We start from the raw sequence: 25,173 nt of genomic DNA, 5'->3' as shown, positions 1-25,173 counted from the left end.
GGCCGCTGCTTAGCCGGGCGGGGGGGCGCCGGCACTTTGCGTTAGGTATTCCGGCGGAGCGCGGCCACAGGTGGTGAGGGCGCCGTGCTTGCGGCAGGCAGTGGGGCTGGCGCCTCGGCCTGCAGGCCGTCACGGTGCTGCTGTGCGGCGCCTTCTTCCTGGGCATGCTGTACCGCTCGGCGTCCATGTACCACCCGCAGCGGCGCGCCATCCTGCTGCTCAAGAGCCAGCGCAAGAAGGCGCGCCACAAGAAGCCGCCCTCGCCGCAGCAGCGCCGCCTCCAGCAGCAGCCGCGGCCGCCCTTCTTCGACGTCACGCCGCTGCGCATCCGCGCCGTGCAGGTGCTCATGCTCTCATCCGCCGTCAGCGCGCTCGGAGTCTACACGCCCGTCTTCTACCTGGTAAGTCTGGACTGGAAGAAGGCCCAGGTCATAGCAATCTACAAAAAGGGTAGGAAATCGGATACACATAATTACCGGCCAATTTCACTTAATCATGGAACATATTTTGTGTTCAGACATAATGACCTTTCTACACTCTGAGAGATGTGAAAATTACCGAACTGTCAGTAACCCATTAGCGCCCAGCGTTGCCATATGGCAACGTTTGTAACACTTTTTTAAAATCATTGATTCCACGACATCAACGAAGCGAGAGTGTTGGCAGCACTGGATTCCGTTCCACAAGACTGTAAAGATCACTACAATGCAACAGTTTTAACAATACATTTAAATTATGCGGCGTAAGCAGTGTTGGAAGTCGTCATTTGCTGAATAACGAAGAAAAATGAAGTTCGAGTAAGTATGTTTTACACAGTAACTTACGATATATAATTTGGTTTTTTAGTATGGTTGTGCTTTAAATACTCAAATTTATATTCTTTGGGGGTTACTGCTTGCTGTGAAATAAATTACGTTCGTTTAGGCCGTTTGACCGTCGGTGTTGCCATATGGCAAAAATACGCGCTTGTACTCAGTAAAAGGACGAATTTTCTCTTTTTTGTTTTAGAAGAGGTTTCTCGCTTGCTGAGGCGCTGGACATTCTTTATAATGACGATATTGAAGGTGATGTGCTTGTTGAGCCCCCAGATCCGAATAGAGAAGAATGATGGCTTATTGTATGTGCGGTGGCTCGACAACTCAGTTGTCACAATGATCTCTTCTTCATGTGGTGCACAAGAAGTTGGCCAAGTCAAGAGATTCTCGCAACTTAAAAGCAACTGGTAGCCAAATATAATACGTATATGGGAGGTTCTGCTCAGATGGATCAGAATCTAGCATGCTATCGCATTGCAATAAGAAGCAAGAAATGGTACTGGTGTCTCTTTACATGGATGTTAGATGTCGCCATACAAAACAGTTGGATTTTGTATAATAAAGCATGAAACCAAACTATTTCTCAGAATGATTTCAAGAGAGAAGTAGCAGCAATGTACTTGCAAAGACACCAACCTTTCACCAAAAGGAGCCGGGAGACCATCTTCATCAAGGGCATTTTCCGACAGCCGCATATCAGATTCAATTACGTTTGGTAAGACTGGCTACCTCGTCCAGCATAGAGAAGGAAAGAAGAAGAAAAGGTGTGCACACAAGGACTGTAAATTTTCATGTAAAATACATGAGTTCAAGGTTTGAGTTTTGATTATTAATTGTACTGTATTATAAAGTATCAATTGTATGATGAAGAGTGAATAATAAATTTGCACAAAACTTGTCTATGTAATAAGAAATTTAAAAAACCTGCTTATTTTAGTTGAAGTTGTAATCCATATAAATTTAGGTAGTGAAAGCGGCTAGCGTAGCGGTATGGCAAAATCAAATATCTCGCTAATGGGAGTAATGACTTTCGTCGAAACAACTCTGTTATGTAATTTATGCCTTTTATAGACATAAAAACGCAATTTTTTTAAAAAATCACGAAAAAAATTAATTCCGGCGCTAATGGGTTAATAAGTCACAGCTGCAAAATACTAACACGAATTCTTTACAGACGAATGGAAAAAACTGGTAGAAGCCAACCTCGGGGAAGATCAGTTTGGATTCCGTAGAAATGTTGGAACACATGAGGCAATACTGACCCTACGACTTATCTTAGAACAAAGATTGAGGAAAGGCAAACCTACATTTCTAGCATTTGTAGACTTAGAGAAAGCTTTTGACAATGTTGACTGGAATACTCTCTTTCAAATTCTGAAGGTGGCAGGGGTCAAAATAAGGGAACGAAAGGCTATTTACAATTTGTACAGAAAGCAGATGGCAGTTATAAGGGTCGAGGGACCTGAAAGGGAAGCAGTGGTTGGGAAGGGAGTTAGACAGGATTGTAGTCACTCCCCTATGCTATTCAATCTGTATATTGAGCAAGCAGTAAAGGAAACAAAAGAAAAATTCGGAGTAGGTATTAAAATCCATAGAGAAGAAATAATAACTTTGAGGTTCACCGATGACATTGTAAGAGCAGTTGAACGGAATGGACAGTGTGTTCCGCACTGTCGCTTGCTACAAAAAGTGCGCGCTTACGGTCTATCCAATGACATATGCGGTTGGATAGAAAGTTTTCTAACAGACGGGGAGCAGTATGTCGTCCTGAACGGGGTAACTTCAACAGAAACAAGAATAACTTCAGGTGTGCCCCAGGGTAGTGTAATAGGTCCTCTCCTTTTTACGATTTACATATACGATCTCCTACCCCCATGAACCATGGATCTTGCCGTTGGTGGGGAGGCTTGCGTGCCTCAACGATACAGATAGCCGTACCGTAGGTGCAACCACAACGGAGGGGTATTTGTTGAAAGGCCAGACAAACGTGTGGTTCCTGAAGAGGAGCGGCAGCCTTTCCAGTAATTGCAGGGGCAACAGTCTGGATGATTGACTGATCTGGCCTTGTAACACTAACCAAAATGGCCTTGCTGTTCTGGAACTGCGAACGGCTGAAAGCGAGGGGAAACTACAGCCGTAATTTTTCCCGAGGGCATGCTGCTTTACGGTATGATTAAATGATGATGGCGTCCTCTTGGATAAAGTATACCGGAGGTAAAATAGTCCCCCATTCGGATCTCCGGGCGGGGACTACTCAGGAGGACATCGTTATCAGGAGAAAGAAAACTGGCATTCTACGGATCGGAGCGTGGAATGTCAGATCCCTTAATCGGGCAGGTAGGTTAGAAAATTTAAAAAGGGAAATGGATAGGTTAAAGTTAGATATAGTGGGAATTAGTGAAGTTCGGTGGCAGGAGGAACAAGACTTTTGGTCAGGTGATTACAGGGTTATAAATACAAAATCAAATAGGGGTAATGCAGGAGTAGGTTTAATAATGAATAAAAAAATAGGAGTGCGGGTTAGCTACTACAAACAGCATAGTGAACGCATTATTGTGGCCAAGATAGACACAAAGCCCATGCCTACTACAGTAGTACAAGTTTATAAGCCAACTAGCTCTGCAGATGACGAAGAAATTGATGAAATGTGTGATGAGATAAAAGAAATTATTCAGGTAGTGAAGGGAGACGAAAATGTAATAGTCATGGGTGATTGGAATTCGACAGTAGGAAAAGGGAGAGAAGGAAACATAGTGGGTGAATATGTATTGGGGCTAAGAAATGAAAGAGGACGTCGTCTCCAGAATTTTGCGCAGAGCATAACTTAATCATAGCTAACAATTGGTTCAAGAATCATGAAAGAAGGTTGTATACATGGAAGAACCCTGGAGATACTAAAAATTATCAGATAGATTATATAATGATAAGACAGAGATTTAGGAACCAGGTTTTAAATTGTAAGACATTTCCAGGGGCAGATGTGGACTCTGACCACAATCTATTGGTTATGAACGGTTGATTAAAACTGAAGAAATTGCAAAAAGGTGCGAATTTAAGGAGATGGGACATGGATAAACTGAGAGAACGAGAGGATTTAGAGAGTTTCAGGGAGAGCATTAGGAAACCATTGACAAGAATGGGGGAAAGAAATACAATTGAAGAAGAATAGGTGGCTCTGAGAGATGAAATACTGAAGGCAACAGAGGATCAAGTAGGTAAAAAGACGTGTGCTAATAGAAATCCTTGGGTAACAGAAGAGATATTGAATTTAACTGATGAAAGAAGAAAAAATGCAGTAAATGAAGCAGGCGAAAAGGAATACAAACGTCTCAAAAATGAGATAGACAAGAAGTGCAAAATCGCTAAGCAGGGATGTCTAGAGGACAAATGTAAGGTTTTAGAGGCTTATCTCACTTGGGGTAAAATAGAGACCGCTTACAGGGAAATTAAAGAGACCTTTGGAGAAAGGACAACCACTTGCATGAATATCAAGAGCTTTGATGGAAACCTAGTTCTAAGCAAAGAAGGGAAAGCAGAAAGGTGGAAGGAGTATATAGAGTGTCTATACAAGGGCGACGTATCTGAGGACAATATCATGGAAATGGAAGAGGATGTAGATGAAGATAAAATGGGAGATATGATACTGCGTGAAGAGTTTGACGGAGCACTGAATGACCTGAGTCGAAATAAGGGCCCCGGAGTAGACAACATTCCATTAGAACTACTGACAGCCTTGGGAGAGCAAGTCATGACAAAACTCTACCATCTGGTGAGCAAGATGTATGAGACAGGCCAAATACCCTCAGACTTCAAGAAGAATATAATAATTCCAATCCCAAAGAAAGCAGGTGTTGACAGATGTGAAAATTACGTAACTATCAGTTTAATAAGTCACAGCTGCATAATACTAACGCGAATTCTTTACAGACGAATGAAAAAACTGATAGAAGCCGACCTCGGGGAAGATCAGTTTGGATTCCGTAGAAATGTTGGAACACGTGAGGCAATACTGACCCTACGACTTACCTTAGAAGAAAGATTAAGGAAAGGCAAACCTATGTTTCTAGCATTTGTAGACTTAGAGAAAGCTTTTGACAATGTTGACAGGGAGCGAAATGCTATTTACAGTTTGTGCAGAAACCAGATGGCAGTTATAAGAGTCGAGGGGTATGAAAGGGAAGCAGTGGTTGGGAAGGGAGTGAGACAGGGTTGTAGTCTCTCCCCGATGTTATTCAATCTGTATATTGAGCAAGCAGTGAAGGAAACAAAAGAAAAGTTCGGAGTAGGTATTAAAATCCATGCAGAAGAAATAAAAACTTTAAGGTTCGCCGATGACATTGTAATTCTGTCAGAGACAGCAAAGGACTTGGAAGAGCAGTTGAACGGAATGGACAGTGTCTTAAAAGGAGGATATAAGATGAACATCAGCAAAAGCAAAACGAGGATAATGGAACGTAGTCGAATTAAGTCGGGTGATGCTGAGGGAATTAGACTAGGAAGTGAGACACTTAAAGTGGTAAAGAAGTTTTGCTATTTGGGGAGCAAAATAACTGACGATGGTCGAAGTAGAGTGGATATAAAATGTAGACTAGCAATGGCCAGGAAAGCGTTCCTGAAGAAGAAAAATTTGTTTACATCGAGTATAGATTTAAGTATAGATTGAAGTATAGATTTAAATGTCAGGAAGTCGTTTCTAAAAGTATTTGTATGGAGTGTAGCCATGTATGGAATGAAACATATATGCAGATTGAATAACATCGGGGAGAGGCTACAACCCTGTCTCACTCCCTTCCCAACCACTGCTTCCCTTTCATATCCCTCGACTCTTATAACTGCCATCTGGTTTCTGTACAAATTGTAAATAGCCTCTCGCTCCCCAAAGATAAGGGAAATAAGAGCTCGTACTGAGGCGTTCAGACAGTCGTTTTACCCTCGCGCGATCCGCGAGTGGAACAGAGGGGGCAAAATATGACTGTGGTGCGAATTGTGCCCTCTGCCACACACCTCTTGCTGGCTAGCGGAGTATATATGTAGATGCAGATGTAAGTCTACGGCGAACGTCTACAGCGTGCGCTAGGCTGTTTCCGTGCGTGTGCCCGCCCGGTGGCCTGCGGACGGGTGCCCACGGTATATGATGGGCGGTGTGGCCAAACAGCTATGTGGACGGGCCTGCAGCTCAGCCGTAACCCACCGATTGTGCTAAACTGACCGAGCGACCGACCGCGGGCAGGCTAACACATGCTCTTGTAGTAGCACCTTATGGTCGATATCCTATATAATCTGTGCCTGGCCGCAGGCGAGCTCTCGGGCACTCATAAGCGCCCGTGCGTTGTGGGGCGGATTTGGAACAGCCTGGTTACTCGGTGTTTTTCTTCATTACATAAAAGTGAAGTTGGTGGAGGCAGGTACTTCAATCACCGAGCCGTCCGAGACCCAGTGATATCGTAACTGCACGGACAATCTCGGCACGCCTCACCGCCAACCCACACTCCCACAGAGCGGCACCTACTCGCAGCTCCTGTACATTTCCTCCATGTTCGCTACTTTGAGATTCCCGCAGGAGGTCGGACGTGCTTGTGTCCGTAACAGACACCACACATCCATATAATTTACCTGCCTTCCCAAATTCAAAGTTTCAGTCAGAGGAAACAACAGTCGTTTGCAGGGAGTAATTTTCCAAATAAGTCACCCAAGTATGCCTTTCACACAAACTCAAAGTCTCAGCCAACAATTTAGCAAGATTTTTGGAATGTGTGTTCTTATAGGACAACTATCCTAGGATTTCAACCCAACAATATCCAAACAGCAGACTCTGTACACAATTTATTAAATTGCCGATACTAAACTCTTTTAATCAACAACAAATTCATCTAACTCAAAGAACTTAACAAATAGTTAAAAGAATGAGCTTTAAAAACAATAACGGCGGCTTGCCACCATAAAATCAAAGAACCTTTTAAAATAGTGCTTTTAGAGTTTACACAAGAGACAAAAACCAATAACGACTTGGTAATGCAACTTAAGATCATTTACAAAAACCGTTAAGAATGATAATGACACTTGGCATCATAAAATCGGAAAACATTAAGAGTAATGAACTTAAAAAAACAACAATGGCAACTTGGCACCATCAAATAAGAGAAATTTCTTCTGCAAGAACAAATTACGAAGCCTTTACTCCACAGACCAAGATCCAATACTAAGTTAACTTGGCATTAAAATTTAAAATCACTTATACAAAAAAATTTTGAGAGAGATAATGGCACTTGGCTTCATAAAATCAAAGAAGCGCAACACACAACCAATAAATATAATAACAAAATAATAATTTGATACAACCAAAGGGCAAGAGCAGCTCCCAACGCAATGACAGACGAGCGAGCTCTCAACACTTCTTCCCACTAAAAACGGTCCCCGAAATAAACCGCTGAGAGCTCCCCGACGTGCCTCCCACAACTGCCCATCACTTACGCACCTTGGCTGTTCTGTAATACACGACAGATAATATTAACACAAGATAAAATTCAAAAATACAATATAACATCCCGACAGCACATGGTAACCACGGCGCCGTTAACTCGGGCGCTCTTAACAAGTGCCAGAGGCCAACACACAAAAATCTTAATAAACAATTCTCGCTTCTTAAAACAAAACAATAAAAGCCAAGCGCACATGATTAGTCAAACCACAGTCTTAGGCGTGCCTTATCGACACCAAACGCGACTATTCCACCAAGTTACTAATAATAGAGTGAGATAAGAATGTACAACATACCACTAAATGCTGTTACACAAACCAAATTGACGAGATCGTGTTGTTCAAGTCCCGTAAGACCACATTTACCAAGCAGCAGTAATTCACTATGCATATACTGTCCAAAACCGCCTTTCTTAGGCAGACTTTACCTAACACATCAAAATCCAAATATAACAGACATGAACGCAACTCTGGGCAGGTAACAGGAATCATCTACGTGAATTCCTTGAAAAAGGAAAATAAGAGGCGCCACCAAAGGTAACGCTGAGCAGACCAGGTGGGCAACGATCCACTCAGTGGGATGACCAAAAGATACTCCAGTTGAGCAAATAAATTATTACCAACAAATATCGTAACGTGCCACACACACACAGCAAAAACTTCCAACAAAGCCGTCCCACATGAGAATGAAGTCCAGAAACCGCTGCTGGAGCTTCCAGCGGAAAATCTGACGAGCCAACCGAGCCCACACCCTAACCTGGCAGACGACTCCAAAATTCAGCAACTAGTTGTCTACGGGCCAGAGTATCACAGGACCCCACCGGACCTCCACATCAGACAGGCAGGCAGACCAAGTACGCCGACTCCAATTTATCACCACCGCATGGCCAGCACAGCGGCGATTCACCTCCGGCCCAGACCACTCTGCTCATATTGCGAGGCACAACAACCTTAGCGCTAGTCACCAGCAGGTCAGGCAGAGCGAACTTCACGTTCCGTGCAATACCCGGAAACCGACTACACTCTCGCTTTCCGCCGGCCACCGCAAACACACGCCAGCGACGTAATAGCAAATCACCACCGGAGCGCCACCCGCACCAGAACAGCGAACTATAATCGATTATAGCGCGCGCTCTAAACAAGATCACAGGATAGCGGCGCGCGCCATATCAATTTTGATTAAATTCGACACTGAAACTTCCTGGTACATTAAAACTGCGTGCCGGCTCGAGACTCGAACTCGGGACCTTTGCCTTTCGCGGTCAGTGGCTGTGCCGACTTTTTTTTATTTTTGTATTTTTGTTCTTTATTGTTCATTGTATTTGGTCGTAGCGGACGTCACATGACACCCATTGAAGTTCGTTGTTGATCCTTTGTTTCACTCAGTTTTTTAATTCAGAGGCCAGCCAGCTCTCTGACCGAACTTGCTGAGCTACCGTGTAGGCAGCCGACTGAGCTACCCAAGCACGACTCACGACTCTTCCTCACAGCTTCATTTCTACCAGTACCTCGTTTCCTCCTTTCGAAACTTCACAGAAGCTCTCCAGGCAGGAAGTTTCATATCAGTGCACACTCAGCTGCAGTGTGAAAATCTCATTCTGGAAACATTCGACACTGTTAAACTGGAGCACTTGATCTACAGGGTGAACCTTAGTGAAACCGACAAGCTGCAGGAACGGATTCTTGACTAGAAATTGCAAAAAGAAAATGTCGTATGACCATGTGTCCGGAAATGGGCGGTGTGCGTGTAACGACAACAAATCATTCTGGAACGCAGTACAGACCTGCATCGCATCGGCGTCGCAAAAGAGGTTCAATGTGGTATCCAGGGGATGTAGGACACGCATACACTCGTCGCATTGTGGGATGCCGTATTATTTCGTACGTAACAGTGCAAAAATCATCGACAAAATGCTTTTCGTAGAGGGAAACCCGTTGCTGATAGTCTTTGAGCTCGTTGCAGTTGGTAGGGATAGTAGCGGTTGTCGTGCAGGATACACATAATCGTACTTTAACCTACAGCATGTTGGCTGGTCACTTTACCTTGTACTATGGTTCGTCACAATATCCTGTAGAACCCGGTCCCCCAGCTCTTATGTTCGTAGAGTCCACCGCCTTCCTGCGCATTCGTCTGTCTGGTTCAAATGTTTCTAAGCACTATGGGACTTAACATCTGAGGTCATCAGTCCCCTAGAACTTAGAATTACTTAAACCTAACTAACCTAAGGACATCATACATGTCAATGCCCTAGACATTATTCGAACCTGCGACCCTAGCAGTCGCGCGGTTCCGGTCTGAAGCGCCTAGAACCGCTCTGCCACCGCGGCCGGCATTCGTCTGTTTGAAAGGAACCATGCTCACACACAATCCCAAAAAGGACATGAAATGTTGGATGACATTGTCAGTGTCTGTGAGGGTATTTGTTTTAGTATAGCTGTGCTGCATCTCGACAATTTCCGTCTGCTTGGTCGCACATATAAACACCATCTCGGTTTGTTCCCGACATGATTACCGGACCATTTTGCTGCCTGAAGTACGTTGTTTCGATCACACAGCCTCCAGCACACAAAGAAAACACGGCATGTGGTCAGAGGACTTTTATTCTTCAGCGCTATGTACTGTTATAATCACATCTGACTGTATTCCAAGGACTTCACTTTTGACAGCTTACTACTTTCAGGGCTTACATCTTTATAACCAGTGTCTTTTTCAATCGTAACGCATCGAATGCTCATCTTGGGCCACTTGAAATCAACCCATATTGTACAAGGTCTGGCAAAAGACCTCGCATATTTGGAGATGCCGCTGAGTGGGCTGTGGTGCGGATACTGACGTCAAGGGAGTATCAATCGGTAGCGGTATACCTGCGATTTTCGATACGTGCAGTACCAAGACCAGTTGAGCATCGTGCTTCTTTTGTGAACGAACATAGTCTTCGTAATGGTGGTTCTGTGATTTCTAGTCAGCTGACATTTCACATTCGATTCGGACTTGAGCGACATGATTCTGTTCCTGACGAAAAATCCATTCGATATGGGGTATCGGATTTTAGAGCATCAGGTTCTGCACAGAAAAGAAAATCTACTTGCCCACTTCAGACAGTAACAACGCCGGAAAATGTGGCACGTGTGAGAGCGTCCGTTCAGCAATCATCAAAGCTTCAGCACTTGGGGATGCTTCTGCCTTGGGACTGTCTGATAGGAGTGTAAAAAGAATCCCGCACAGATATCTTCACATGCACCACTAGAAATTTTGAGAGAGATGTTTCGTAGCCGTCTCTTCGTGATGATACATCACCTTGCCACGAGAGTCATCCGATTTATCCCCTTGTAATGTTTGTCTTTGAGGACACTGTAAGGCTCAAATGTACAAACATCGATGGAAAACGTCCGGGAAAGGCTTCGTCAATGTGTCAACGACTGATAATATAAATTTAAAACCCAGCTAGTGTTGTTGACAATTAAATTAATTTTCTCTGTATGTTTGTTTGTATGCTATTACTTTTTGAAAAAGGAAGATGTTATTGACGGACCCTGTTCTCATACTGTACTTTGCTGGGTTAACATGTGTGATCCTTAGCTTTATAGTAATAGTCACTGAGATTTTAGTACTAGACGTATTGTATTGTATGGAACTGGGGGCCTATGAACGACGGAGAGGCTTTGTCCCCGCTGTAGCCCTCAGTGGTTCACAACCCCACAACAGTAGCCCACTCACCCCACCACCGCGCCACACCGAGCCCAGGGTTATTATGCAGTTCGGCCCATAGTGCTCCCGCCCCGATCCCCACCCCCCCTCAGACGAGTTCAAGCCCTGTGTTTGCGTGGTAGAATACTTATGGTGTACGCGTACGTGGAAATGGTTCAAATGGCTCTGAGCACTATGGGACTCAACTGCTGAGGTCATTAGTCCCCTAGAACTTAGAACTAGTTAAACCTAACTAACCTAAGGACATCACAAACATCCATGCCCGAGGCAGGATTCGAACCTGCGACCGTAGCGGTCTTGCGGTTCCAGACTGCAGCGCCTTGAACCGCACGGCCACTTCGGCCGGCGCGTACGTGGAGAAAGTGTTTGCGCAGCAATCGCCGACATAGTGTAACTCAGGTGGAATAAGGGGAACCAGCCCGCATTCGCCGTGGCAGATGGAAAACCGCCTTAAAAACCATCCACAGGCTACCTGGCACACCGGAGCTCGACACTAATCCGCCGGGCGGATACGTGCCGGGGACCGGCACACCTTCCCGCCCGGAAAGCATTGCTTTAGATCGAACGGCTAACCGGGCGGGCTAGGATTAGACCAAAGACACACTTATTCCTCTTTCCATTAGCAGATGCATGTACCTGTAAAATCTTCATGAGATGTACTCTAAAAGCAATATCATAAGACTTGTAAGCACAGGCAACACAGTACAAATACTTTGAATGTAATTTATTCATTAATTATACACTCCTGGAAATGGAAAAAAGAACACATTGACACCGGTGTCTCAGACCCACCATACTTGCTCCGGACACTGCGAGAGGGCTGTACAAGCAATGATCACACGCACGGCACAGCGGACACACCAGGAACCGCGGTGTTGGCCGTCGAATGGCGCTAGCTGCGCAGCATTTGTGCACCGCCGCCGTCAGTGTCAGCCAGTTTGCCGTGGCATACGGAGCTCCATCGCAGTCCTTAACACTGGTAGCATGCCGCGACAGCGTGGACGTGAACCGTATGTGCAGTTGACGGACTTTGAGCGAGGGCGTATAGTGGGCATGCGGGAGGCCGGGTGGACGTACCGCCGAATTGCTCAACACGTGGGGCGTGAGGTATCCACAGTACATCGATGTTGTCGCCAGTGGTCGGCGGAAGGTGCACGTGCCCGTCGACCTGGGACCGGACCGCAGCGACGCACGGATGCACGCCAAGACTGTAGGATCCTACGCATTGCCGTAGGGGACCGCACCGCCACTTCCCAGCAAATTAGGGACACTGTTGCTCCTGGGGTATCGGCGAGGACCATTCGCAACCGTCTCCATGAAGCTGGGCTACGGTCCCGCACACCGTTAGGCCGTCTTCCGCTCACGCCCCAACATCGTGCAGCCCACATCCAGTGGTGTCGCGACAAGCGTGAATGGAGGGACGAATGGAGACGTGTCGTCTTCAGCGATGAGAGTCGCTTCTGCCTTGGTGCCATTGATGGTCGTATGCGTGTTTGGCGCCGTGCAGGTGAGCGCCACAATCAGGACTGCATACGACCGAGGCACACAGGGCCAACACCCGGCATCATGGTGTGGGGAGCGATCCCCTACACTGGCCGTACACCACTGGTGATCGTCGAGGGGACACTGAATAGTGCACGGTACATCCAAACCGTCATCGAACCCATCGTTCTACCATTCCTAGACCGGCAAGGGAACTTGCTGTTCCAACAGGACAATGCACGTCCGCATGTATCCCGAGCTACCCAACGTGCTCTAGAAGGTGCACGTCAACTACCCTGGCCAGCAAGATCTCCGGATCTGTCCCCCATTGAGCATGTTTGGGACTGGATGAAGCGTCGTCTCACGCGGTCTGCACGTCCAGCACGAACGCTGGTCCACCTGAGGCGCCAGGTGGAAATGGCATGGCAAGCCGTTCCACAGGACTACATCCAGCATCTCTACGATCGTCTCCATGGGAGAATAGCAGCCTGCATTGCTGCGAAAGGTGGATATACACTGTACTAGTGCCGACATTGTGCATGCTCTGTTGCCTGTGTCTATGTGCCTGTGGTTCTGTCAGTGTGATCATGTGATGTATCTGACCCCAGGAATGTGTCAATAAAGTTTCCCCTTCCTGGGACAATGAATTCACGGTGTTCTTATTTCAATTTCCAGGAGTGTACATAATTACAAGAAGTTGAAAGTCCTCCAGTAATAGTTTGTACAGACTGTATAATTTTACGATAGCACAAACTGGTTCTAAAATAACTAATTAGCCTTGATTTCGTAAAACTCTATTATTCACTGTCCAGAACTTATTATGTAGCATTATGCGAAACAAAGGTATAGTTCGTCTTTACTGGCTGCTTATGTGACTGATTCCAAATCACCGGTTGCGAAAACAAAACCACGCACGGTATTAGAGAGTACAACGAATGGAAATCACGCACGATACCTTAAATACCACACACGAAAGTTTCGAAGAGCAGTACGCAACGACCCGCTCGAAAACATAGTTCTAAGGCCTGTGAGACACTGAGACTTTTCCAGGTCCCCATCCGAATTGATGTCAAATGACTAGGTTGGACGTTAGATGACTCTTCGACATGTTACTATTGTAACAAGACACAGGTTCTGATGATGACTCATAGGAGTCGAATCCGATAAACCGTTGCTATTGGATTCCTCCCAATGCGATCAACAGAACTGCGACTAAAGTGTAAGATCAGGGCTTAATCTCCTCTCGACGACGAAGTCAGAGGTGCAGCACAAGCTCGGATTGAGGAAGAACTTCGACTGTGTCCTTTCAAGGAAATCATCACGGCATTCGCCTAAAGCGACTAACAGAAATTATTGAAACGCAAAATCTGGTTAGCCGAACTTCAACTTCAGTTGGTCATACCAATGGAGGTGTACTGAAGTGAATCTCTGTCATGCATTCCATCTTCCGTAAATATAAGACCCGCACCATTGAAGTCGACCATCAGTGAAGATTGGAAGGAACGTAACTGAACCATTTGGAATTTGAAGCATTTCAGTTGTTGCCACGATAGCAGAGTTGAAACACTAGTGCGCACTATAGGCTGGTGTATGGTTTCGGGTACCTGCACACAGCACACAGAAACAACAACAGCTAGTTACTACTCTGGTTGTATATATATTATCAGTAAGAATCACTGAAGATTAAAGAAAGGAAATTCACATCTCTTTATACACAAGATTTATTTCGCGTTAACATCACTGCCTTTCCGTTAATTTATTCAGATTCAATTTATTTTGTAGTCGCCAAACTCAACCATCAGGTTCTGTAGCAGATGACATAAAAATCACTGATGAGCCAGGTGTTGGACAAGTAGCAAATACGAATGCAGCAGACGGAAAAGTAGTCACCCCATAGAGATGTCACATTAACATCGAGTAAGACCGTATATATCCCTGGAAATTGCCTCTATTCGGCGAATTGAAGTTTATTCAGGTGTGGCACACCAAGTGAAGCCTCACACTGAGGATTAAATCCTGTATAACGACCAAATTGCGGAGATGTGGGTTGTCACGTTTCATCCTCTGATTCAAATAACCGCAGACAGTCTCCACAGGATCGTGTGCTGTAGCGGGGCTTTCGAGGTGTGACAGGTTGCGTGAGTGGTCGTCGAACCAGGAACGTATACTTACATGGCTATGAAGACGGCTGTTATGCTCTTGGAAGACGGTAGAGTCCATAACATGCTCACCATGAAGACGTATGGGAAAGGGTAACTCTTGTATGAATGCAGAGTCTCGCGGCGATAACATTGAACCGCTTTCGGCCAAGCACTCCTTGGCCATTGTCAAGTGCCATAGATACTGCACCATTGAAGCCGAAGTGCTTCTTTCGGTACGTTGACGACACGTTCGTCATTTGGCCACACGGACGCGAGATACTAGACAAGTTTTAGGAACACCTCAATGGCATCAACAGTAATATCCAGTTAACCACGGAGCTGGAAAAAGATAATGCATTGCACTTCCTCGACGTCCTTGTCCACCGTAAACGAAATGGGTGCCTTGGCCACAGGGCCTACAGAAAACCCACCCACACAGACCCGTACCTACACGCCACCAGCCATCATCATCCAGCACAGAAGCGTACAGTATTACAAACATTGGTGCATCGTGCAAGAGTAATATCAGACGACGATAACCTGCCCCATGAACTGAGCCACCTACACAAGGTTTTCAGGAATAGCGGCTACAGCGCCCATCAAGTGAAAGAAGTGATTTCTGGGAGATATCAGAATAAGACCACCGACGAAAAGGAGGAAAAGAAACTTGCTTTGCTGCCATTCTGTGACTCTGTGTCGGGCAAGATAAGCCGCTTGTTGAAAAGACACAAGATCAAATCAATCTTCAGGCCTCCAACGAAAATTCGTCAATTACTGAGACCAGTTAAAGACGCAGTATGTCTCAGAACACCTGGAGTCTACGAAATACCTTGTGAGTGTTCCCAGAAGTACATCGGACGAACAGTGCGCACTGTGGAACAACGCAGGAAAGAACATGAGAGGTATTATCGCCTACGCTATCCAGAGAAATCTGCATTAGCTGAGCATGCGTTAGAAAACGGTCACCACATAAAATTTGACGATACCTCTGTCGTGGCTCGCACTAACGGCTTCTGGGACAGATTAATAAAGGAAGCTATTGAAGTAAAAATTACCGCAAACACCCTGAATAGAGACGCTGGCTTGCAGCTCAGCGTTGCGTGAGATCCAGCGATCGCGCGGTTGAAGAGGGCACATCGAACGCCGACTCAAAACATAGCCATATATGGCAATTTTACGGGCACCAGTGACGTCACAGCCGGCAGCTAGCGAATATAAGGGCGTACCAACAGCCCACTGGCAGTCATAACACTTGACAATGGCCAAGGAGTGCTTGGCCGAAAGCTAATGTAGTTTTAAGCAATTGACGCAGGTGGAAACCCGAGAACATTTTATTCAGGGTAACTCTTAGTCACCGAGAATGCTGAAACTAACATGTACACAGTAACCTGCAATGTACACCGCCCACACTCGGTACACTGCCTTCAGTTGTTTCCCAACAACATATACCTGAGACCTCCACAAAGAATGAGGAGGATAACAGTTTCTTGTGAACCAGGAGATATATAAAAACCGGACTCCAATCATCTGTGGATGCAAATGTGATGTTTAACAGTTGTAATGCTTAACATCACTTCTTTAAGTAACTAATGCTCACACAATCTGATATGATGCTCCGTCCAGCTGCACAGCCATAGGCTCACTTATTTGCCGTACTTCCCTATAATACTCGAAAGTGAGTAAACAGAACTATACAACCACATACAAAAATGCAGTTCCGTTTGTTACGGTAGTTCTGTATAATACAAATAACTTCGTTGATCAGGGCGGATCACTAACTCTCATCTTTAGAAATATTAAACGCTTAAATCACCATCCATTCCAGACCTAATTTTATTTGCCATATACACGTACAACCGGAGGAGGAGGAGATTAGTGTTTAACGTCCCGTCGACAACGAGGTCATTAGAGACGGAGCACAAGCTCCGATTAGGGGAGGAGTGAGAAGGAAAGCGGCTGTGCCCTTTGAAATCGCGGGTTTGAACGGTCGTCCTCCTTGAATGGGAGTCCAGTGGGCTAACCATTGCGCCAGTACGCTCTGTCGGGAACAACCACTGCTTGCCGGCTCCTCTGTTTCGCTAGTTACAAGCATCATGACGATAACGCTTTAATATTTAGGCTTTGCAGCCAGTGAACCGCACGAGCAAAATGCAGGCATGTTTATTGGCTATTTTCTGTGTGATGGCACAATCTCCACTAATGGCACACTATTATCACCATATCATAATGCGGTTAATTAGAAATTACAAGCCTTTCAGGCTAACAGTGATAGTCCTTTATGAAATAATTAATTTTGACTTTAATTTGGTTATTGATTTTGTATGTGCCGCGAACACGTACGAGATGCCAAATAGACAGTAATGATGCTCCGGTGCCCAAAATTGCAATTAGTTCAGAAAGTAATAATTTTCACTAGTATGGAATTTACCGCTGTAGAGAAACTCTTTGTGCGAAGTCTGAATGACCCTTCGCGTATGAATACACCAGAGAAACTCTGGAAAAGTGGTTCTGGCTGTTAGAAGAAGTGAGTTTCTTGCAACCAAACTAAGCAGCGTGCCCAATACTATCTTCATACGCACTTTTTAGTTGGCTATGAAAATTCTCCACTCCCGAGTTTAGATGTGGAAAATGAATAAGCAGAATTGTACAACCAAATATGGGAATGAGTTTTCGTTTGCTCTCGTTTGCCATCTACGCTACCTGTCGTTATATGAGCTTTTAAATAGTCGCCACAGCAAGAGCTCTGCCTCACTGGTCCTTCTCTTGAAATGGTTTCGGTGGCTGGTATAGTAAGTGCCCAAACAAATGGTCCTACCATTTAGACACCATGTTGGTACCGTTTAACTAAGCGGTAATGCACCAAACGGTCGATAATAGAGTGCCGTTTGTCGGAGAAGCAATCACCGGTCTTATTGGTGGCTAGCTGCGAAAAATCAATTCATCCGCAATGATGATGACAAATCGTAATTACGATCACCTTCAGACCGCTGACGCCTACATGCGCTCCTCCCCCTCTCCTCCCCGCACTAAGATAATTAAGATAATCTGCAATCTGCCATTTTATGCGGCCACATCCTCAGTTGCAATTTTTATTTCTTAAATTTGTTTGTCTCCTCCGATTATTTATGTTGTTTTACTTGATTGACCGAACGTAGTCTCCCTGACAAGTAATATCCGAGAATTTTTGTCACCAATTACCGTGCCTATTTAAAACGTTCAAGCATTTGAGTTTCATTATTAATGTATTTTCGTTGATTCATCAGACTAAACCTACTGAAATGAGTCTGTAGTCGACTCTTATTCAAGTATATTTGTCTTATCCTGCCCCATCCTTAATCTGTCAACGCCCCTAGTGTACTGCAGTCAAGGTCGAATCAAGACTACAGTAGAGGATGAATTCGTTGCGTTAGGCGCGGTCAGGGCAGGGACTGGGATAGTGGGTGCTCATTTCGAGGCCACACAGCTGGGAATGCAGACTCACCTCTTCATATCATCTTTCGCCAATAGCACCCCTCTGTCATGTGTTGCTCCCTTCCACAACTTTCAGAAGTTTATTTCCAACAGGTACTAGAAAATACGTATCTTGATGGGAAACTTATTAGTCCTTGTGCCCTGATGGGGAACTCACTAGTACTTAAGGTATCATCCTAGCCCTCGATAACACTTAGTCTGACAAGTCCATCTTCTGTAGGCTAGATAAGGCCTCTTGGCATCAGTTCTGGTGTCCACAGTAGTGAAGAAGACGCGCCTATGGGCGTGGCCAGGAGTACCATGTTAGGTTTTCACACAGTCTGCGACACCAGAATTATCGTCTGCTATGAATTTTATCCATAGTGGATGCTGTTGAACTCCGTGATTGTTCCTTTCCAGGGTGTAGAAAAATTTCCGCCACCAGTCACAATAACAGGTTATTTATTTGTCACACGACCGGTTTCGGGCTTGCGCCCATTCTCAGGTGTTATACATTCATGTACATGTTTATATTGCTGGAGATCACTGTATAAATAAAAAAAAAATATTTGCTTGTGACTAAACAGGTGCAAGTGGGACATCGCCACTTGTATCTGTTTAGTCACCAGCAAATTTTTTTTTTTTGTATTTATAGTGATCTCCAGCGATATAAACATGTACGTGAATGTATAAACACCTGAGGATGGGCGCAAGCCCGAAACCAGTCGTGTGACAAATAAATAACCTGTTATTGTGACTGGTAGTGCAAATTTTTCTACATCCTATCGTCTACTAACTGTAGTGCCAAGCTATACACAATCTATACACAAATGTATATACAATTTCGCTTCCATGGCTGTGTGGATTCTCTTACAGTCAAGTGTCGATCTAATTGCTCTAGAATGGATAAAACGATTCACTCGTGAATCTTCCCTATTGTTTTCAAGCATTCACTTAAATGTTTGCAATGTTGTTTTGACACGTGTTTTTGTGCTCTTCAGTCCGATGACCTGTCTGATGCTATACTGTGCCAATCTCTACATCACCTTGTAACTAGTGCAACTTACCCCCACTGGAACTTCCTTTCTATACTCAGATCTTGTCTCCTACAGTATTTACCCCATACTTCCTTCCATTACTAACTTAAGATTTCCTGACGTCACGTGCTGCTTTCTTTTAGTAAAGTTGTATTACAAACGTTTGTCTCCCCTGCTCCCTTAAGTCTGTTTTCATTAGTTATTCGCTCCGCTCATCTATCATCAGTATCCTTTTATAAACCCCATTTCAAAAGCTTCACTTACATACAACGGTACACTTCATACAAATACCTTCACAAAGATGTCCTAACACTTTAATTTGTATTCAGCATTAACTTATTTCTCATTCTTGGGAACACTTTTCTTGTTATTTTCAGTCTATATTTTACATCCTCTGCACCGCACGCATTGTCAATTACTTTGCTGTCAAATATCAAAACTAATTTGTTACTTTCAGTTGCCTCAATTCATAATCTAATTCCCTTAGAATCACCTGATTCAATTCGACAATATCCTATTACCCGTTTTTTTTTTACATTTGTCGATGGTCATCTTACATCACTTTCTCAAGACATTATGCACTTGGCTCAACTGCTCTTCCAAGTTTCACTTTCAATGGATGTGTATGTTTTCAGGCACTACAAGGGTACCAAGAAGGCCTCGACGACAGCGCACTGGTGCTTCTGCAGACGTTCCTGGGCTTCGCCACGGCTCTGGGCTGCGTGGGCTTCGGCCTGATGGTGGTGCGCGCCAGCGACCAGTGCCTCGTCTCCAGGCAGTACCTCTGCCAGGCCGCCATGGCGGGCATCGGTAAGTCAACATCAGCACTACTTCAGGTAACACTTCTATGGGTTAGGAAGACAGACGTGAAAAGGTTAAAAGATTGACAGGCATGTATCACTTTCTTTTTAAGTCGTAAGTCTTCTCACTGGGATGAAGAGGCCCGCCACGAATTCCTCTCCTGTGCCTAAGTCTTCGTCTCACAGTAGCACATGCGGTATTTCTTGGATATTTTCCTATCTCTGTCTTTTAAAGGGTAACCCTGATGGGACAATCTACACCACTGGCCATTAAAATTGCTACACCAAGAAGAAATGCAGATGACAAACGGGTATTCATTTGACAAATATATAATAGTAGAACTGACATGTGATTACATTTGGGTGCATAGATCCTGAGAAATCAGTACCCAGAACAACCACCTCTGGCCTTAACAATAGCCTTGATACGCCTGGGCATTACGTCAAACAGAGGTTGGATGGCGTGCACAGGTACAGCTGCCCATGCAGCTTCAACACGATACCACAGTTCATCAAGAGTAGTGACTGGTGTATTGTGACGAGCCAGTTGCTCGGACACTATTGACCAGACTTTTTCAATTGGTGAGAGATCTGGAGAATGTGCCGGCCAGGACAGTAGTCGAACATTTTCTGTATCCAGAAAGGCCCGTACAGGACCTGCAACACGCGGTCCTGCATTATCCTGCTGAAATGTAGGGTTTCAAAGGGATCGAATGAAGGGTAGCACCACGGGTCGTAACACATCTGAAATGTAACGTCCACTGTTCAAAGTGCCGTCAATGCGAACAAGAGGTGACACAGATGTGTAACCAATGGCACCCCATACCATCACGCTGGGTGATACGCCAGTATGGCGATAACGAATACACGCTTCCAATGTGCGTTCACCGCGATGTCGCCAAACATGGATGCGACCATCATGATGCTGTAAACAGAACCTGGATTCATCAGAAAAAATGACGTTTTGCCATTCGTGCACCCAGGTTCGTCGTTGAGTACACCATCGCAGGCGCTCCTGTCTGTGATCCAGCGTCAGGGGTAACCGCAGCCATCGTCTCCAAGCTGATAGTCCGTGCTGCTGCTAACGTCGTCGAACTGTTCGTGCAGATGGTTGTTGTCCTGCAAACATCCGCATCTGTTGACTCAGGGATCGAGACGTGGCTGCACGATCCATTACAGCCATACGGATAAGATGCCTGTCATCTCGACTGCTAGGGACACGAGGCCATTGGGATCCAGCACGGTGTTCCGTACTACCCTCCTGAACCCACCGATTCCATGTTCTGCTAACTGTCATTGGATCTCGACCAACGCGAGCAGCAATGTCGCGATACGATGAACCTCATTCGCGTTAGGCTACAATCCGACCTTTATCAATGTAGGAAACATGATGGTACGCATTTCTCCTCCTTACACGGGGCATCTCAACAACGTTTCACCAGGCAACGCCAGTCAACTGCTGTTTGTGTATAAGAAATCGGCTGGAAACTTTCCTCATGTCAGCACGTTGTAGGTGTCTCCAACGGCGCCAACCTTGTGTGAATGCTCTGAAAAGCTAATCATTTGAATATCACAGCATCTTCCTCCTGTCGATTAAATTTCGCGTCTGTAGCACGTCATCTTCGTGGTGTAGCAATTTTAATGGCCAGTAGTGTAAATGATAGAGAATATAGGGAAATTTTAGTGTACTAACAATATTTATTTTCCAAAAACAGACATAAATTATGCTAAACAGGTTAATGACTGAATACCGTAAACAAAGAACAGGTGATTTAAGACTACGCTGATCAACGATCCTGGGTGGCAGATACAGTTTAACTAGTGAAGTGAGTCAAGTAATCTGGCCCTAAAAATGTGGACAATGCAATCTGAATTGATCTGACGCTGAGCAGACTATGGTTGACCAAATCTACTGAAGTTTCTCTACATAGGTGCAGCTGAGAGCAAGTGGAGATTTAGATCTGCACGCTCTGACAATGCCGGAGCAGCAGCACGTTACCCTGTTTGTTTCGTGTGGCGCTGTAACTTGCAGCTGGCGAGATGTGTGCGGCGGAGATGAGACGTGGAGGCAGCACCTGTGAATCGATCGCGGCCACGAAAGAAATGCGAAAATCTCATGATCTAGCGATCAGGCAGACAGATCACAATGTACTCTCTTCCAGAGCCATGAAATCACGGTAGATTTCAGTGTGTGACACAACCGTTTGCTGGTCGTACCAAGGACCAGTGAGTCTCACAAATACGACAGAGCCCACAAGGATACCAAACATCAAGACTGGTAAACCAAAAACTAATAAGTGTGCTCTCGGCAAACGAGTAGTCTGAGACGTTTAAAGTCACACTGTCGGTACAGTAAGAACTTCACCACACGCTGCTCAGTCGAAACTACTCGCAAGTGAAGTAATTCTCAGGGCAGGTCCCAAGTACCAACCACACATGCCAGAGCTTCGACCAGAAGTGCTTACCAGATGAAATTCCCACACCCAAGTGCTTCACACCATTCCAGAAAAATAATTTCGTTTTCCTGCGAAGTGCACGAACGGCATCACCTTCACCCTGTCTTGAGCCAATCACAAGGCTTTAGAAGCGCTAAATCTCCTCTCCCACATGGCATCATAAACTCATGTCCAACCAGGGCGAGAGTTATGAAACCGGCGTCTCTGAAAGAAAGGAAACCACCAGTTACTACCTTTTTTTTAATTTTCACAGAGGGGGAAGGGCTGATTTTTTTTCAGAAGCCATGTCTCTTCCCACAGCAACAAGCGAACAGATACAGTCTCAAAGATCTTTGTCTAAATCGGCTCTGCCTTGGAGCTCATTAGTCCTAGCTATAAGCTGTAATAAAAATTCTGTCTCCAAAATTTTTCAGACACCAGACTTTTCTTACACAACCGAGGCAGCTGAAGGAAGTGGTTCACTGGCCTATTTGCACTATCGGCAAACACAAAAACTTGTGAATTTTTATTACACTTGACTCTGCACACAATGCCCAGTTTAGGACTACACTGTGTAGACTCGTTCACTGTGTAGACCGTTGCCCCAGCTCAGGCTTCCACTGGAGCTATGGCAGGTAGCATGGCATGGTTCTGCTGGAGTCCTGTCTTGATGAGGGGCTGCCCTATCTGCCCTGTACAGCTGTGGGCCTGTCCGGCAAGATTTACTAAGGGATTGGCTTGCCGCCAATTGCTTTCAACTCCCAACAAGCCATTTCTGCGAGCTAAGGGTCATAAAAATACCTCATGCTTTTAGCACCCCCCCAGGCTTCATCAGCATCTGCTCAGGCTATTAACTTTCTAGAGTCTCGCTCAAGGTGTGTCAGGTTGTAATAAAATTTTTAATAATTTTCCATATGCAAAAAATAGAGAGATGAACTTGTCCTCTCTTACTTCCTCTACAGTTTTTGCCCTATACACCTCACTCTAGTACTATGTAAGTTATTCTCTGATGTTTTAACACATGTCCTAGCATCCTGCCCATTCATATTGTCAGTGTGTTCATATGCTCCTTTTTTCATCGGTTATGAGAAGAATCTGCTCATTCCTTACCTTAATGGTTCAACTAACTTCAAAATTCTTCTGTTGATACCCATAAATTGTAGAAAATGACTTTCAAGTTTTTTTATTTACTCTATATCTTTAATGCATAGTATCTCGTTGGCACTGGATCCATAGGTAGCGACTTTTCAAATCGTGATGAGAAAAACATCTTAAAATGTATTTTACAGTCACAAGAATTTCCCTTGTGAGTATAGCTGTGGTGATGGCGTGCAGTTCAATATCATTGAGTTGGGTTGGGTTGTTTGGAGGAGGAGAGCAAACAACGAGGTCATCGATCTCGTAGGATTAGGGAAGGACAGGGAAGGGAGTAGGCTGTGCCCTTTCAAACGAACCACCCCAGGATTTTCCTGGAGTGATTTAGGGATATCATGGAAAACCTAGTTGGCCGTTGTGGCCGAGCGGTTCTAGGCACTTCAGTCTGGAGCCGCGTGACCGCTATGGTCACAGGTTCGAATTGTGCCTCGGGCATGGATGTGTGTACTGTCCTTTAGTTAGTTAGGTTTAAGTAGTTCTAAGTTCTAGGGGACTGATGACCTCAGATGTTAAGTCCCATAGTGCTCAGAACTATGGAAAACCTAAATAAGGATGGCTCAATGTGGGATTGAACCATCACCCTCCCAAATGTGATTCCAGTGTGTAGCCACTGCGCCACCTCGCTCGGTGATCGATATCATTCTAAGGTGTGCAATTGTGCCAGGATAAACGTGACTCTATTGTAGATCAAAAAGAAAGGACACAGACCGCTCATGGTGCCGGTCCATCTGCCAGATGGGTATGTTACTCTTGGCATCTATAACAGTATTACTGGAGAGGAAACTGTGTTAGTACTGCGTCTCTCCCTCTACTCTGGCCATAAAAAAAAAAACAAAAAAAAAAGAACAAAAAAAAAAAAAAACATGACACTGCAACTGTACTGCCCCCCATACTAAACATATATACGTAATACTTCGTACCTATAAATCACAAACCAAAGTTACTAAATGTAATCCAACAGTTCTAGTACACGACTATATTACCCTGGAGATTTATCAGTGACTGGAAGACTATAATGTGAAGTAAACAATGTACTGAATATCTCTTATTTTTAAAAAATTCCATGACAGTAGTCAATTTGTAGGCTTCACAATGTTCATGAAGTAGGAATTAAGATTAGTGTGGAACAGCTACACTTATAGTGACGAAAATTATACATCCAATTATTTTACGTTTTACCTTGTATTGTATTGTATGGAACTAGGGACCTAAAAACGACGGAGAGGCTTTGTCCCCGCCGTAGCCCTCAGTGGTTCACAACCCCACAACAGGCTACGGGAGTCCGCTCACCCCACCACCGCCCCACACTGAACCCAGTCTTATACATTTTACCTTACTTAGTGTGTACTTTGAAGGAACATGAAAAATGAGTAACTGCCAAATCCTTCTATCTCACTATCAAATAATCATGGACAAAACAAAGAATAACAAAATGAGAGAAAAAGTCAGTGATGGAGATCGCGCAAAATAACCTGTCCCCTGCACAGAAATACATTCTCGATCTAAGCAGTCGGTAGGGTGGAGGGGGGCACCTTAGTTTGCTGCCATCTCCTGAGCTGTGCCCTTCGACCGTCAGAAACTGCCGACTTTGTTATTTGTGCGGTAGCCTATTATTCGGTGCATACTCTAGTCAGAGAGCACATATTTGTCGACTGTTGCTGGTACCGACACC

At 44.9% G+C, this 25,173-nt stretch overlaps 1 protein-coding gene across 1 annotated transcript in view; it reads left to right on the top strand.

Annotated features, from left to right (window-relative positions):
* The window catches only part of LOC126456596 (monocarboxylate transporter 12-like), a 162,829-nt gene that overhangs the window by 119,591 nt on the left and 18,065 nt on the right, over positions 1 to 25,173 (top strand). The window contains exons 5-6 of the mRNA XM_050092341.1: positions 98 to 401; positions 19,747 to 19,921. Of these exons, the coding sequence (XP_049948298.1) occupies positions 98 to 401; positions 19,747 to 19,921 (479 nt within the window). The remainder of the gene's footprint in view (positions 1 to 97; positions 402 to 19,746; positions 19,922 to 25,173) is intronic.

This window comes from Schistocerca serialis, chromosome 2 (assembly GCF_023864345.2).
Source record: "Schistocerca serialis cubense isolate TAMUIC-IGC-003099 chromosome 2, iqSchSeri2.2, whole genome shotgun sequence".
In the NCBI taxonomy this organism is placed as follows: domain Eukaryota; kingdom Metazoa; phylum Arthropoda; class Insecta; order Orthoptera; family Acrididae; genus Schistocerca; species Schistocerca serialis.
This window is presented reverse-complemented; position numbering and strand designations above follow the sequence as displayed.